This window comes from Chanos chanos, chromosome 2 (assembly GCF_902362185.1).
Source record: "Chanos chanos chromosome 2, fChaCha1.1, whole genome shotgun sequence".
Taxonomy (NCBI): Eukaryota; Metazoa; Chordata; class Actinopteri; order Gonorynchiformes; family Chanidae; genus Chanos; species Chanos chanos.
In genome coordinates this window covers 26,768,204-26,782,019 of record NC_044496.1, presented here as the reverse complement: position 1 = coordinate 26,782,019, position 13,816 = coordinate 26,768,204, and the positions used below count along the sequence as shown (strand labels likewise).

The 13,816-nt window shown below is 43.9% G+C and overlaps 1 protein-coding gene across 1 annotated transcript in view; it reads right to left on the bottom strand.

The window, feature by feature from the left end:
- Positions 1 to 4,173: 4,173 nt before the first annotated feature.
- sipa1l3 (signal-induced proliferation-associated 1 like 3) overlaps positions 4,174 to 13,816 on the bottom strand; it is a 59,012-nt gene continuing 49,369 nt past the window's right edge. Inside the window, exons 11-22 of the mRNA XM_030764710.1 lie at positions 13,483 to 13,725; positions 12,892 to 13,068; positions 10,527 to 10,657; positions 9,563 to 9,669; positions 8,983 to 9,428; positions 7,972 to 8,193; positions 7,304 to 7,469; positions 6,682 to 6,874; positions 6,102 to 6,251; positions 5,580 to 5,706; positions 4,624 to 4,705; positions 4,174 to 4,403 (exon numbers count right to left, since the gene is read on the bottom strand). Of these exons, the coding sequence (XP_030620570.1) occupies positions 4,266 to 4,403; positions 4,624 to 4,705; positions 5,580 to 5,706; positions 6,102 to 6,251; positions 6,682 to 6,874; positions 7,304 to 7,469; positions 7,972 to 8,193; positions 8,983 to 9,428; positions 9,563 to 9,669; positions 10,527 to 10,657; positions 12,892 to 13,068; positions 13,483 to 13,725 (2,182 nt within the window). The 3' untranslated portion in view covers positions 4,174 to 4,265. The remainder of the gene's footprint in view (positions 4,404 to 4,623; positions 4,706 to 5,579; positions 5,707 to 6,101; positions 6,252 to 6,681; positions 6,875 to 7,303; positions 7,470 to 7,971; positions 8,194 to 8,982; positions 9,429 to 9,562; positions 9,670 to 10,526; positions 10,658 to 12,891; positions 13,069 to 13,482; positions 13,726 to 13,816) is intronic.

Below are 13,816 nucleotides of genomic sequence, written 5' to 3'. Positions count from 1 at the left end.
TATTCCACCTGGAAACACTTAAATGTTTGAGCAGTGTGAATGTAAGTCATATAATAAGCATGTCATTCTACCTGTGTGACTAAAAACAACAAAATGAACTAGTCTCTTGGGTGAAATAATTCTGTATCATGTTATTCGGCGACAGTCAAAAGTTTAGATAAATCGCTCAAACATTAGAAGCCAAACCTCTATCATTTTTTGTTCATTCTCTCATCACTGTGCTGAAACAACAGGTAAGATCAGGGATGTGTAGCAGAGAATGTTCTTTGGCCAAATTCAACAAGGGGCCTGAGACAAAGGTCTACGACCACACCCCTGGCACCAATATTGATATTTGACTCCACTAAGATGAAATTCTGTTGTCTTCTTAAATGATCATGGTTCAGATACTTACCCATGAGAACCAACAATACACAAAACACTGGAAGTAGAACAGATTTCATGGACAGGTGCAGTTGAATAACCACAACATAGACAATATAATTATCAAAGATTTTTAATATAATTTTTTCTTATAAAATAATGAAAACATAATTTACACTTCTTTCTTTTTTTAAATGTACACTCATTGATACAACATCCCCAGGAGATACTGAAAAAATGATCAGTTGTCGGTATTTATCAATGCATGTGTTCCACGCATCATGCACAAAGCACACAGCATAGATATACAACACTGACAGGAATCGGAGACCCAATACGAAAGCTTGTTAAATCAGCTTTTTTTCCTTTTTTTTCTTACAAAAGATCAGAAAATCAAACAGCTTACACATATCAAATGAACAAAACAAATTTAGTACCCTCTACATTTCAACATGTTTATTTCATTTCTTCTTTTTTTTCGGTTTGCATACGTGGCTAGTGTGTTCCAAAGAATAAATTATTAAAATACAATTTAAAAAAACAAAAAAAAAAACAAGAGGAAAGCACTGAATTTTACAATCCAACTACAGTTTTTTTAGTTATGATTTCAGAATGTGCACCACTGATGCACATAGTTGTTTTTCTTTTTCTTTTACACATGTATGTTATTCATATTTAGCTTCAAATAAAAAAAAAGATTTAAAAAGAAAAATAATTCTTAAAGACAGCCCCACCCTTTTCACTAACACACAGGACAAACAAATCATTAAGACAGCTGACAAAGCTGGTATCGCCACCAAAGCTCATGAATGAGTCAGGTAGTCTGAGAATCTCCCACTCTGACTGAGTGACCGACACACTGGGTTTACAACTGGAGCTCTGGTTGTCATGGCGATAAGATAAGTAGGCAATGACACAGCATTTACAATAAAAGAAAAGAAAAGAAAGCAAAACAAAAACATTAGAAAACAAAAGTTTTGCACTTTGCAGTGCCTGGGCTGGGCAGTGATCATGCACCAACACCAGTGGAAGTCTCATCTCAAGAGAAAACAGACAGACAGCTCCGCTGCCCAAGCCACACAAACAGGTAACACCACTTTTTTTGTTTTTTTTTTTCTTATACTTCAAAAACTTAAACCTATCTGTCCCATGTTCTGTATTCTGACATCGAGGTCTGAACAGATATGAGCGGCATGTGCAATCTGCACTTGCGTAAATGTGTTTTTAAATCTGAACTGCACAGATTCACACTGGTCCACAGCGACTGACCCGAAAGCAACGGGTAGTCCCGCACCTCACTGCTATGACACTACGCCCATGCACACACTGATCACAGACAGTAATAAATAGCTCAGCTTGGTTGTCCTGAGAAAGTGGTGAGTTTCCAGTTGGTTGAGGGTAAAAGGGATATTTTGGATTGATATGATTAGTCCAGTCTGGGAATCTCTCCCCAACCAGAGCCAAGGCCGCTCTTTTCTCTGGCTCTGGGCAAAAGACAACAGAGCCAGTGTCAGTGATTTTTCACCATTCATCCAGTTCTCGCAGATCAAACAAGGTGACCCAATGGTTCAGTGAAGGGATCTAAAACACTTTAGATCTAGACTAAAAGACAGCCAAGCGCCATTGGTTTTCCAGTGTAACTAGTCTATTACCAAATAAATCAGGCAACTAGAGGGTCATTCAGAAGCTCATAAGCTAACTTCATCCTCAGATGGTTCTCAGGCCAGTCTTTGTTTTCCTGCTAAGACGACTAATGTGCTCCTCTGTTTCCTACACAGGCTCTTGTGTAACGTGGCTGTGATGAGGCAACAGTCATTGAACCTGACAAAGCTTACTCCAGACTTTAAGACTTAACAGAACTCCAAGCACTCCAATACACTCATACATCAACTTATTCTCTCTCCCTCTCACACACACACACATATCATATACAGCACAACCCACCAAAACAACACACATGAGCAGGCACACACATACAAGCAAAAAAAATAGATTCTGTATACAATATACCCTACCTAACCAACAGAAGAAATAGTGTCTTTGTGTTTGTTTTGCATACAGATATACAGTATCTTGGGTGTAGGAGCTGGGAGCCAAGAACTGTCTGTCGTCACACACACATGCACACACACACACACACACACACACACACACACACACACACACACAGCTACATCACACCCTGTGTGAAGGGCACGTCTCAGAGGATATCATTTCCCGCCACACCAGACAAACACACACACATACACACACACACACACACACACACACACACACACAGAGGCACATTCAGCATCACAGTTCTGGCATCGGCGACTTTTGGTGATTGTGTCCATTTCAGTAGCCCAGCGTTTTGATGGTGCTTATGCTCTGGGTGTTTGGTCCAGAGTTCAGTCCATCTCTGTCCACTCTGTTTAGACCACTCTAAGAGAATCTGAAGCAATGGCAGAGACAGCGAGACAGATTACAGCCAGCATATCTTACAGTATCCATTACTGTACAGTGTTACTGCCAACCATACAGCTTCTATATCAGGTTCCACTCTCCTTTTGTCGGTAAGGGGAAAAACAAATCTGTGTTCTTTAAAGGGCATTTAAAAACATGAACCTGTGCTTTTGAATGTGTCTGTGTCTTCTGTGGCTGCAGAGGCAGCTTTGGCTCCCTCATTGACATGATAGTGCAGAAGTGTTACTCCGTTTGCTCTGTCCTCTACTGTGACAATAGACAATTCCAGTGGAAAAGGGTCACTGCTACAGGGCCACTGAAGACTGTCAGACATTGCGCTGATACTGAGGTGTGTCAGTTTGCTGTTAAAAAACGGAAGCATTTCTATCACACACAGATAAGAGCAGGTCTTGAGGAGTAGGAATGCTGAGATGATTACTGAGGCTGTGGTGCATCTTCTGAGGGCTTGTCTGATCCTTTTGAAGAATAAGAAGATATGAACATCATTGTGCTAACCTCTGTACTTTACGCTGAGAAGACTGATGGATCCTCTCAGGGGAGAGATCTCTCCGATTTTAACTTAAGCCAAAAACGGACACTTCCAAGTGTCAATATGATTCATTACCAGCAGCTTTGAACTCTTGACGTTACTAACACACCGCTTTGTTTTGTTTCGTTTTGTTTTTGAATGTTTCTTGTACCTGCAGCAATCATTTTCATATTACTTACATCAGTATGTATGTATTATCTGTGAGTCAGTCCCAGAGAAATGTACCATGCTTCAAAACTACAGTACCATGTTCTTCCTCAATGCAATGCATCCTGGGAAAAGCAGTCTTCCAAGACAGAGCCCAACCCCAAATAAAAGGCTCATAAGTTTTGTTTTGTTTGTTTGTTTTCCTTTCTTCCTGTTTTTGGCTGATGCTCTTTATGTGCAGCACTGGGGCTCTGAGTACAGGTCTCTCAGCTATACTGGCATAGTCACAGGAGTCTTAAGACGACTGGGTTAAGACTGTCCATTACAAAAATAAACTGATGGTGAGAAACACGCTTGTTTGAAGTAGCGTTTCATAACTGGGCTTTAATGAATTTTTTTTTGTTTTGTAAATTGAGATCTGTTCCTGTGTACCTGTTCCAGTTAAAACTTCAAGTGAAAAGGCAGCGTCATTCACATCCCTCCAGCTCTGTTTGACCATATTCCCCCTCTTCTCAGCTTCACCTTTTCTCTCTCTCTCTTTCTCTCTTCAGCTTCACATGGCTCCACATCAGCAGAGAGAGAGAAAGAGAGAGAGAGATGTAGTGGAAGGTGTGTGTGGGGTGGTGAGGTTGTCAGCAGGAGTCTGTTGTAAATCTGAGAGTTGGTGTGACATGGAAGTGTAACACTTAAACAGAAACAGGAACCCCCCTCTTGCTTCCGGTTGCTCTGTCCATTCACAGGGAGAGAGAGAGTCGTGGGTTCATTTTCGGTCAGGGGTAAAGAGCTGGCTAAACTTGCGAAGCTGTTCACTGGCTGACAGAGACGCCTCCTGCAAACGCTGGTTATTCTCTCTAAGATTAGCCATCTCTGCTAACAGTATCATTTTATCATGCTTCTCCTGAGAGAGAGAGAGAGAGAGAGAGAGAGAGAGTGAATTTAACATGACACAGTCTCTAGAGCCTTGAGCTGTGCTGTGAGAATGTGATGAAGAAACGGTGGCGACACAGAGGTGTCTCTTTAAGTGTGGTTTTTTTTTTTTGGTCATCTGACTGACGTTGTTCAGGTCACTGATAAATCGGTCATTATTACTATTATTTTCACAGCGCTGTTTGACTCACCTTCTCCAGGTCATTGTTTAGCTGCTTTAGCATCACCTCCAGATGGTAGAGACGCCCAGACAGGTCATTAGAAACTTCATCACTGAGAAAGACAATCCCACACAAAGAAAAATAAAACCAACATGTTTAAACCTGTTTGTACTAAACACTCATTATCAGGTCCTCATTTAAGAGAGAGTGAGTCACGGAGATGAACGGATGAGTGTGAACGTGTGAACACATAGCAGGATGACCGACATTCCTGTTAAATCAGTTACAGCCTGAGGTGCTCACCAACAGTGTGTGTGTGTGTGTGTGTGTGTGTGTGTGAATCAAATTATTACAGCTGAATCCTGCTCCTCAAGAGTGTTTTTATTGGCACACAAGACCATGACAAGCTCTGTGATTGACACAAAACACAAGATACGACAAACACACTACAGGAAATGAATGAACCTGTTTCAGATGGACAGATGGAGGGATTGATATGAGGATTTGGGCTGGTCACATTTACAAGTTAAAGGATTGAATCTGACAATGCACTCACAGTATGGGAATGAATGAAAGACCAATTCAGTAGACGTTAAGATCTCTAAACACTGTGTATTTTTTCTGTAAAAACAACACTCACTCATCATTTAAAAATAATATATGAATCCATTTTTCCCTTTAAGTTTAATTTTTTTTCCCCTTTAAGCCACAGGTCCACTTCCTCTGTTTGCAGGACTAAAACTGTCCACTAGGTGGGGTTGCTGGTCTAGCTAACTTAGCACTATTTACAGTGAGCAAGCCAAACAGACCACCAATTTTCCATTTTTTTTTTAACCCGCAAAAGACTTACACTGTGAATTTTGAATAAAAATTGCTGTAATTACTATAATGTCCACCAAAAAATGATGGAAAAAGGATACCACTGGGCTGGTGGTTTAAAAATGAGATAACAACATAAAAGAGAGATGAGACTGTCTGTGACATACCTACTACAGGTGGGGGTGGTGCGTGGGGTCTGAGGAGTTTGGAAGTGGATTGGGCTAATGAGCGGTTTCAGATCAGCCCCTCCCCCATGAGGATCAGTCAGAGAGAACAGAGAGACTGCTCTTTGCACTGTCAAAGACACAAACACACACACACACACAGATGGAAACCATTGTCAAACCAACATTCAGCATTTCTACAATCATTCACTTAGCTTCACAATAAAGCATTCATGTCCCAGTTTGCCCGGGGGATATTTCCCCAGACAAAGCCCCAAAGAGAAGGGCTCTGGCTGGGCTAGAGCTGGAACTGAGGCCCTGGATTGTGTATTGGCTGGGATGGTCCCCCAGGCACCAGGCATGGCTCTGGTTTGTGTGGGCAGACAAAGTGTACGCAGGCCTGTTTTAATGTCTAAGAACTCTCTCTCACGAGTGTCAGCTAACACTCTCACATCCTGTGACTAACTTAACACACACACACAAACACACACACACACACACACACACACACACACACTTCCATACCCTCGTAAGCTTTGGCAGCATTGACTAAGCTGGACCACTCCAGGCCGCAGGCAGTGTCTGGTAAAGGCATGAGACCAGGGTCCAGTCTCCGCAGTGGAGGGACCTTATCTCTCATCTCTGTTAGAGACAGCTCTGACGCTGAGAGAGGCACTAAGAAAGAGAAAGAGAGCGAGAGAGAGAGGGAGAGAGAGAGAAAGGGAGTTTGGGGGGATGTCAGTACTGCAGTGGACAGCCGAATGTAAACACTGGACAGAATCTAAATGCTTGGTTTTATAAAAGCACTGTATGATGCATTAAATTTTTTAGTCATATAGAAAGTGAAAAATATTTTAAATGGCAAGAGAAACAATGAGTATAGCAGCTATGGAACTGTGTGAAGAGCCCTTAAAACAGCATTAATGTGACATCTCCTATAGACAGCCATGTCAATACCCCTTTCCACACCAAACATGCCTCTAAAATCAGATGTTTGTAATCAGCTAACCACTGTGTGTCTGGAATAGCTGGAATACAGAGCATTAAATGGGGATGGCTGTATCTATGTATTTGAATATTTATGCGAGGGAAAGGCCCTTCTCACCCTTCTTATTGGGCGTCAATGATCCGTGGGTGGAGCTGTGGCCATGGCGACGGGTGGGCAGAGTGCAGGTGAAGAGCAGGTCTCCAGGTGTGGCCTGTCCATCAAACTGTGGCATGCTGTCATAGCTGGCATCTCTTCGCCCGCTACACAAACTCTCATCAGAGAAAGTCCGCTGCAGAGTGCGTCGAGGAGACTACACACATATACACACACACACACACACACACGTATGTTTCCTTACTTTGAATTACTACAAGTGTAGAATGCGTGCTGTTAGTGTAGTATCTGTGTATATGTGTGTGTGTGTTCATTGTGTTTCTTGATAATGGTGTGTGTGTTTATTTGTGTGTGCATGCACGTTTGTATTCGTCACGTCACATTTGCGTGTGTGTATTCACCATGCCTCTTGATTGTGGGGTCTCTGCAGGGTTGTGTGTGTGTGTGTGTGTGTGCGTGTGTGTGTGTATGTGCATTCACCATGATTCTTGATTGCGGTGATTCTGTGGGGTTGTGTGTGTGTGTGCGCATGTGTGTGCGTGTGTGTGTATTCAGCGAGACTCTTGATTGTAGTGTGTCTGTAGGGGTTGTGCGTGTGTGTGTGTGTTTGTGTTTGTGTATTCACCGTGTCTCTTGATTGTGGTGTCTCTGTAGGGTTGTCCATAATGATGAGTTTTTTAAGGTCGTCCTCGATGGTACTCTTGTGTGTGCGACGAGGTGAACGCAGGTCTCTGAGAGAGGCACGCAGCCTTGGCTGCCCAAACACATTCTTACTGTTCATATCCACCTGCCTGAACACACACACACACACACATTAAACACACACGCGCACACACACACACACACACACACACACACACACACACACACACACACACCATTAAACACAGAGACCCAGTGGGGCACAAAATTACAGGACACATTTAATACACACCTATACACATATACATTATACAGTCTGGGCCCATAGACACAAACACTGTGCTAAACACAAGACGACAGAGGACATTTGAGAGGCATTGCTCAGCAGCATTTCTCAGTTAGTCAGATGACATAAATCACAAGTCAAGACTATCCGACCAGACTGTTCCTTAGCTGTCCCTTTATTGAACAGCTTATGAATGAGTTTATCTGACTAACTGGCAGATCCTGTAATAGGGAATTCAACCCTACCCAAAACCCACGCAATCCCGAATGTGAGCAAAGTTAACATCCCTAGCCTGAAACACTTGAGCACACACACACACACACACACACACACACACATACATACACAAACAGTCTCACACTTACTTGTTGCTGCTGTTGCTGTCAGTGCTGGAGGTTGAGGTGACTGTTGCCGTGCTGTGCTCCTCTTGTTGCCATGCACTCTGTTTGGTTTTATGGTAGAAGGATTTAGGAGCAGAGCTGGACAGCTGGGCGAAGCCTGAAGTGGGTGTGGTCGTTGATGCTCTGAAAGGTTGTTGCTTATCGGTCACTGCTGGGCTCTTATAGCCTTGAGGAGTGTAACAGGCTCTGTGGACACACACACACACACACACACACACAGACATACATTCATATAAAGGCACAGACACGCATAAATGAGACAGCTGGTGTTTGGATTCAAAGCTCAAATCCTCAAAAGCCTTAAAAATCTGTTAAAGCCAATCCCTTTGCTACAATATAGGCCAATGAAGTATCACACAAAATTACCACAGCAAAATACCAATGATGAACCCTCCCGTAAAATCACAGGAGTAGACACACATCAACTGAAATGACCAAAATAGCCATTCACACACCCCAGCGATACATCTGCACAACTGTTTATCTATTCTTCTCTCCATTCATTCCCCCCATTCTTTCTTTTGGTAGCTACATTTTATAAGTCCATTCACCCAAATCGCCTCTGCTTACCAATCTCTGGCCCTTTTCATGAGTATCTGTGTGTGTGTGTGTCTGTGTAAATGTGTGTGTGTATTAGCTCTGTGGTTTTAGATGGTGTGGATTATCCTGTGATGTACGCAGACTGAGGACCATGGGTTTCATTCCCTCCCCTTATAACGCACATCAAATCCTTTAATCCCTTACAGTGGGGACAGGGGTAAGGCCAGGGACTACCCTCTCGTCTATGTGTGTGCGTGTGTGTTTTCTGCATAATGTAGCTAGTCTTTGCTGTATGTGTAGGCTGGACCCTATGGTATTTCATGTGTGAGAAAAAGCTACGAGGAATTCTAAAAGGTTGTTGCCCAAAATGCAGTCAATGATTTCCTCACTTCCTCCTCTCTCGTCCCCAATTTGCTCTCTGGCTCTATCTCTCACCTGGGTTTGAAGCTCTCGGCACTCGCTGATCCTGGAGGAGGGAAGGTGCGTGTGCCGTAACCCTTGCTCTGATTGGCTGAGGCAGGTATGACAGGTGAGGACTCTCTCCTTCGCCCCTCTCCTCCTCTTCCTCCTGTCCCCGAGAGTTCCTGCAGGCCGCTGTAGGTCGCGGAGCCATGCATGGGCTTATGAGGTGTCCCGGGGTAGCTGCGTCCATGTTTGCCCCCCGTGGTGTTGGGACTAGGGGTGCAGAGGGCAGAGGCATCAATCCCACTGTCACTGGAGCCTCCCTTCCCCAGGAGGTCTGGGTCTGGGTCAGAGGGGTCACTGTGAGCTCCCGAAACCCCTCCCCCAACGCTATCAAACCAGTGTTCATCGCTGTGACTACTGGAGGCGTTACTGGACAGAGTATTGCTGCTGGAGTGACTGGAGTAGTGCGTCTCGCCCTGAGAGAAACAAGGTATTAAAACTATCAAAGCCATGTCAAAGAAATATGATGGTAGAGCGACTAGGGAAGGACCTCAAGCCAATTGTTCACTTTATGGTCCCTGGTGTCGGGAAGACAAGCTTGACCTCTGACCTTTAAGTGTCGGTTTGGTGAGTCTTTCCCTGGGACGTCCTGTCGGCCCGGTCGTCTTTGGGCACTGCCAACAGACCGAGATGAAGAGGGAACATGCCACATGGGCTCTGAAAGACACACAAAGACAAGCCGCATTAATGCACATGTGCCAACATACACACTCAGACAAGGGCTATGGTTAAAAACAAAAACCTATTTCATCACAGCCAAAAACTGTACTCTCACTCTCAAATCAGCCAGGTCACACAAGCAATCCCAGTTCTGTGTGTGCACATGTATGTATTTATTTAGCAGATGGACACATTCCTGTTTAAAGATGAGCTGTTCAGAGTTTATGTAAGATGTCTTTGGCAGATAAGAGAGTATTCCACTGCAGTGTGTCAGAGTGTAGGTGGCATAAGATGTCCAGTGCAGGTCCATCTCAGAGCTCAACAATTAGTTCATGGAAGTGTCCTGTCTGTTTACGTCACAGACGTACTGCAGGGTCCAAGCACACAGGCATTTTGTGATTGACAGACCGGTGAAAACATTGTCCCACTGTTCAGTCTATGAGGGAGCTTTACTGCACTAAGCCTGAGTCCACTGACACTTTCAGTTGCCTCACATCACCAATAAAAGCACATGCAAGATTTCTTTCCTCTCACTGGCCAGCAGAGGACAGTATTCACCACTGATTTGAGACCATTAATGGACTGTTCTCAGTTCATTATGGTATGAATAACATTATACAGTGATACTAACTGCATATGAACACAAATACTGTTTAGGTGGCTCTGCTGGTTGGAGATGTGTGTGTGTGCAAGCGTGTGAGTGTGTGTGTGTGTGTGTGTGTGTGTGAATGTGCGTGTGTGTGTGTATGCGTGTGTATGCGTATGTATGCGTGTGTGTGTGTGTATGCGTGTGTGTGTGTGTGTGTGTGTGTGTGTTTCTGTGATGTATGCCTATGTGTGTAACATGTGTGTACCTGTCCTGTCCATGCTCCTGCGCTCCATGGTGCTGTCTTGACTAATGAATCCAGATGAAGACTCTCCACTGGAGGCATCCAGAGTCAGATGAGGTTCATAGGACTGCACAGAGCGCTGGGCTGAGCCAAACCTGCATACACACACACACACACACACACACACACACACACAAACCCACCACATAATACACACACACATAAACAGAATGCACACACACACACATACACACACAGAGAAATGGACATGGACGCAGGGAGAGAGAGAGGTCACTCTTAAATCAGCTTCACCTTTTCACCTTTAATCTATGTTTCAATAGTCTCTGATCTGCTGTAATGCACACTTAAGCTGACAGTGCTGATGTTTACAAATAACAGCGTGAGTTCGTGTGCGTGCGTGTATGTGTGTGTGTACGCTTGCTTTAAATCAGAGTGAGATACCAGCTGTCATTGTGCAGACACAGGAGCACTCTACTCTTACTGCACTGTTACTATAAAACCTAAACATTACAACCATGACATGCGTTCCCACATAATCACACCTAAAATATGGATCAAACACAACCATTTAACTCAGTAACACTACAGCTGAGCCGCATAATGCTACTGTACAAAGATCTGAGGTATGGTGGTTCAGTTCTGAAAAACAATTACAGACAATCTTTTAATCCTGTACCGCTACCAGACATAGACTCATCATCAACTCCTATTTCCCTGGAAATAAATAAATGGAAAAAGTCAAAACACACGTGCACACAAACACACACATACAGACACACACACACCCACCCACACACAAACACAAACAAGCGTGCGCCAAAACAGAAAAAGAAGAGAAGTCTAATTTCTCTTGTGATTCTCAGAAGTGATAGAGAACATGTTACTCCGGTTGGGCAAGACAGTAATCACTGCATAAAAAGCCCCCATACAATAGAGCAGGGAGCCAGAGAGATTAATCACATACATGCCCTGTGTGTGTCCATACATGCCTTAGCCACCACCTTACACACACACAGACAAGCTTACGCCCCCACACGTATGGATGCACGAACATGTTTCTCTTCATAACTTAGAAGGGAGCTCCCATTGACTTCCACCACTTCACTGTCTCTAAACATCAATAAATTAACACTCTTCCAAGACATAACCTGTTTTCACATGTTAGTGTTTCAAAAGCAACAGCAAAAAACCTTTTTGAAAAATGATTTTCAAATGGGAACCAGCACATGTCCCCAGATGTCACATATTTTTATCCTCAATAGGGATGTTTGGGCCAAACAGTACCATGGGTCTGAATCACACACACTGTAACGGAGCTACAACCCGTTCCAGCTAAAAAGGAATAGGCGAACATTTAATTGTGTACCCCCGTAGCTTACTGGCAAGCGGTAGCGAAACCGGAACTGCAATGGCGGCATCTGCACCGGAAAATATAACTACAATCATCGCTTTTCTAACGTTTAGGGTGGCCAACTAGACGGTTAGGAAATTTAGTCGAATGTTATCATTTCACACTTTCACTCAGCAATAAGGTATTCTGGTCAAATACTTACGGTGTAGATGTCACCATTGGTTGTCACAGGTGAAAGACCCGACCGCACGGTTGCGGGGATATTTGTAATTTTAAGGAAATGATGTCATTCCCGTGGACTGTAGCTTTTTTGGGAAATATGGGGGGATTTTAAATTGGTCTTAAATCACAGAACTCTAATTTGTAAAGTATCAGTGAGTACATTTCTAATTGCATATATCTGGTATGAGTTATTGAGGTAAATTATTATAATTTTAAGTTATTGTAAGTAATTGTGTCCATATGTTTCTTTTTCTTTCTTTCTTTTTGTGTGTCTAAAGGTAATTTTTTTGTTGTTTTTCCTCAATTAGAAATGGTTTCTTCCCCCAGCTTAAAACCCCAGCGCAGTTCACACAAGGGGGAGTGAGATGTGAGGAGAGCTAGAGGAACACTATAATTGAGCTGTTGAATCTAGACCTTGAAAAAAGAAGTTGTTGACACTCGTAAATAGAGAATACTTTTTTTTTCCCCATTTATCATCATTATTATTATTTTCATTTTTGAGGAAAATAGTTTTGTTTATAGTTTTTGGTTTGGTGGCACCTGCTACTGGCTGGTTGGGACCCTCATCACTGGGAGAATCATTGTTGGGAACAAATAAAATCTACAGTGTCGCACAACAGCAGTCCTGCCTTTTATTCCGTGACGCAAGGCGCAAGGTCATCCTTCACACACACACACACACACACACAGACCACACACACACACACAAACATACACACACTCACACACACACAGACCACACACACACATACACACACTCACGCACACATAGATGAGGTTGAGCGTACTGCAGACCTGTCTGATGAGGGTTTGTATCGGATGAAGGGTCCACTCAGTGTTGAGGCTGCCAAGCTGGCAGAGCTGAGGCCTGATCCAGGGGTGGAGAAACTGGCTGAGGGGTTCCTATAGGGCAGGCTTCTGTCGCCCCCTACTGGAGACGCAGTGTAGTGATTCTCAGGGTAACTCACAGGCCTGCTGAGGGGAGAGTTAAAAAACAAGAGACAGAACAGTACGTGAGGAAAAAAAGACAAGAAAAAACACATACAGATTTGAAAAAATAACCACAGAGGTGCAATTAAACAGCAGCTAACACTTTCAGAACATTCACGTAAACCTAAAACAGTACTTAATTTTTCAGGGATCTTCCGAAGCTTAAAAATCATTGGAAGTAAACTGCCGCTGCTACTGGAGCACAGTCTAGTGGCTCCACATTTTTTCAATGACAGTTCCCTCATAACAGCCCAACAGTGTATACACACACAAATCAACATCCAGACAAACTGGAGCAGAGAGGGGGAGAAAGACAGGACAATGTAAGTGGACTAAACCACAGTAATCATGGTGTGGTGTACGGGATACAGTCTGGTTGTTGTCAGCATGTCTAACCTCTTCATGGAGACGTGCTGAGGCTCTCGGTATGGGATGGGCACCAGGGCTTTCTGGGCGCGTGCAGAGGACGGCTGGAGACCGACAGGGTTCCAGCGTTGGGTAAGGGCGGCTGGAAGCGTGCCAGGAGGACTGTCCCATCGCCAGGCTGATGGACGCTGGGCAGAGCGATATCCCACTGCAAGTGGCTCCGCTTCCCCCTTCTGCTCCACTGTCTTCATTTCGTACTCCTCCGTCCAGCCCCTACACATCCAGAGAGAGAGGGAGAGAAAGGGAAAGCAGTGTCAACAGTGGTGTTTGGAAGAAAACTGATACGTGCTCTAACTGCACTGAG